At 39.2% G+C, this 3,025-nt stretch overlaps 1 protein-coding gene across 1 annotated transcript in view; it reads left to right on the forward strand.

The window, feature by feature from the left end:
- Positions 1-1,468, forward strand: part of LOC106811945 (sodium-dependent multivitamin transporter-like) — a 6,044-nt gene extending 4,576 nt beyond the window's left edge. Inside the window, exon 5 of the mRNA XM_014815689.1 lies at positions 921-1,468. Within this exon, the coding sequence (XP_014671175.1) occupies positions 921-994 (74 nt within the window). The 3' untranslated portion in view covers positions 995-1,468. The remainder of the gene's footprint in view (positions 1-920) is intronic.
- The last annotated feature ends 1,557 nt before the right edge of the window (positions 1,469-3,025 follow it).

A 3,025-nucleotide genomic window follows, 5' to 3' on the forward strand; every position in this document is an offset into this window, starting at 1 on the left:
ATCGCAGAACTCCCGACACCGCCCATCCTGATGTCACAAAGCTATATGTAAACAGACACGCGTGTTGCGAGGTGCGTGCCTCCGATATCCATTTCGAGACCCTCTAAGCCAAGCAAAAAGCGCGCGGGCAAGACGTCACACACACAGCTACGTTTAATGGCTAAAACAATCGAGTAGCGCGGTTAGGGATTTTCGGAATTATTTAATTTTAAGAAAAACTATAATGTTCAATGAATGGCGCACTCGTTCACTTCCGAAAGCGGGTAAAAATGCCTAATTTTTCCACTTTGGTGCGAAATGCATCGGCCGGGCTTCATCATGTCTTTATCGATGTCATCCAGTATCCACATGACTCAAACCTAACAATAAACCTGATTCTGAAAGTACTTGTCACCAATAAGGACAAACTGAGAGGTAGACTCCACATACAGATGGACATACATCACGTGAAAACAAAAATAGATATGTGATCAGTATGACATTCTTGCTGGTTGAACTCAACGTATTCAAAGAAGTATGTTTAAAGTATATTATACATTTGTGTGCGTGTGTGTGCGTGCACATCTTTGCTATCAACTGCAAGAAAAATATACAGTACGAAGATGTAGGAGGTTTATATGTGCTTTTATAGTACGTACTGTAAATTACGTTTCAGTTCTCACTTTTGCCACTTAATTCCAGCAAGTTCAGCAACTTATCATACACAATATTCTCGCGGTAATAAACAAATATGCTTTTAAATTCAATTAGTTTTTTATGCGCGCTGTTTATCGTTTCCATAGCAAGCATTTTTAACGTTGATCTTGTGACTGCGTGGTGCAAGGAAACAGTCTGTTTTAGCAGAAAGTTAGCAGTCGCGCAATGTTATCAGGGCTGCTATAATGCAGCCCTCATAAAAACCAGTTGGTAGTCTGCATACGCAGAAATAACGTACACTGCGAATAAACAGATGGATACGGAATTACAATCCATCGACATGACATCCAAGCAATGACGTGTAGTAGGCGACGAGGCGTAGTTACGCGTTTAAGGTAGCGCCAAGCCTATGGCTGCTACACTGTATAATTAGAGTACATTCTCGCAATCATGACACCTACTCACGAGTCATGTAGTTTTATTACCTCCAGCTTAAAAACTTACAGGTTAAAATGATTTCATGATGACCAACATAGAATGGATTCAGCAGAGTTGCATGTCTGGCTGCAACGAGATTGAAGCGGGAATGACACGCGCGCTTGTCAGGTGTTAACACGTCACAAATCTGAACTATAGTTGCGAGAGCGTGAGCTGTTTCCTATCGCGCAGCATGAATGAGGAATTAATTAGATAAATATAAATGTCCTATATTTGTATATTACTTACATGCATGTACGTTTACGTCGGAATGATTGAATTCATTCACTAGAGCTTTCACACCGCAGATTGTCAATTTGGATTTATTTAAAAAAATGGTGTTTTCGTTTTTTGATACTTGTCTCCTAAAATTTATGTAAATATTTTTAAGAAATTAATGAATGAGAAAATAAATAAAATAAAATGAATAAATAAATAAGTAAATAAGTTGAAAACAAATTAAAATAAGTAAATAAATAAACAAGTGAATGAACAACCTGAAAAGGAGCTTAATTTCATCCATTGAATAATACATCCGTCTGATAACGTGTGGACGATACGGAACCAAAATAAATAAATAAATATTAAATGGAATCATTACATCTGTAATGAATATGTCCTTAGCAGAGCGGGCGTTGAAGACATCGAGTTGAAGCTAGTTAGAAGTCGTCTGCGTTTGTTTGGCCACACGGACGAATCCCTCTGCGGGACCAGGAGTTCCGCTCAAATGTATACACTTTTTTAACCCAATTTCGAATTCCAAATACCGGTGGTGGTTAAAAAAAAAAAATTGCAAAATAAATCGAATGAAATGTATCGATTGCTTCGCAGCATTGTGCAGCACACATTCATTCACAGTGCAGTGGCCATATTATTATTTTAGTGGGTGGATACAAACACGTACACACACAAGTCCAGCTCTGGATGACAAATTCTGCATAATTAAAACAAAGGTCAACAGATTGCAGACAGTAACGAACAAACCACACCAGGCGTGGGTAGGACACGTTGTCAACAGTTAATTATCGAAATGTCCGATTATGAGACTCCGCACAAACATGAGTGTCAGATGTGAGAGTTTTCACACTGCCAGATTAGTACAAAATAAACAAGTCCTGAAACACCCCTAATTGTTTACGCTTTTAATAACAATAAAAACTAGTTTCAAGAAACTCATTAAGACTCATTAATTACAAAGTAATTATCCAGAGAGACATGATACAAAATTGCGTGGCACAGCTTTGCTGTTGATTATGAGCGCTGCGCGCGGATGAGACGCGCAGTTCCGCGGGATATGCGCACGCGACCGCGGAGATGTTCAAGTATGAAGTGCTGTCCGCAGTGGAGACGTGCGCCAAATTCGAGGCCCGGCGCACGTCTCCACAGCGGTCAGCAGATGATCTGTAGTTTTAGAAGATAACAATGAAGACTTTGTTCTAAATAAGAACTATCGGCGGCTAAATAATAGCAATATACAGACCTTTGAATTTCTTGACTAGCTAGTCAAAGGGCTTGTTGGGGGTCCATTATGCAGAGCTTCCAATTTAAATGGCCCATGAAATTGTCAAGTGGAATTGTGTTTTTCGAAACCCCAAAGAAAATGTCTCCTTCTTACATGCACCCCTCCTTGATAAATCACGCATTCAGGCGTAAACAATAACAGAGATAAAATTGTGTTGAATTTATGGCTCTTGACGCAAGTGCATTGACGTACAAGACTGATGAAAGCACAGGCACTTTGAACGTCTCAATAAAAATAAATCATCACACTATTTTTCACAATGATCGACCGCCTGTGTGCAAAATAGGTGAACGTATGTGAAACATATACGGTTAGTACTTACTGTGACATATCCGTGACTAATTGACACCACTAAATTGGTAAAATGTTCCATGCACCTTAAGAAATGCT

Source organism: Priapulus caudatus, unplaced genomic scaffold, assembly GCF_000485595.1.
Source record: "Priapulus caudatus unplaced genomic scaffold, Priapulus_caudatus-5.0.1 Scaffold593, whole genome shotgun sequence".
Taxonomy (NCBI): Eukaryota; Metazoa; Priapulida; class Priapulimorpha; order Priapulimorphida; family Priapulidae; genus Priapulus; species Priapulus caudatus.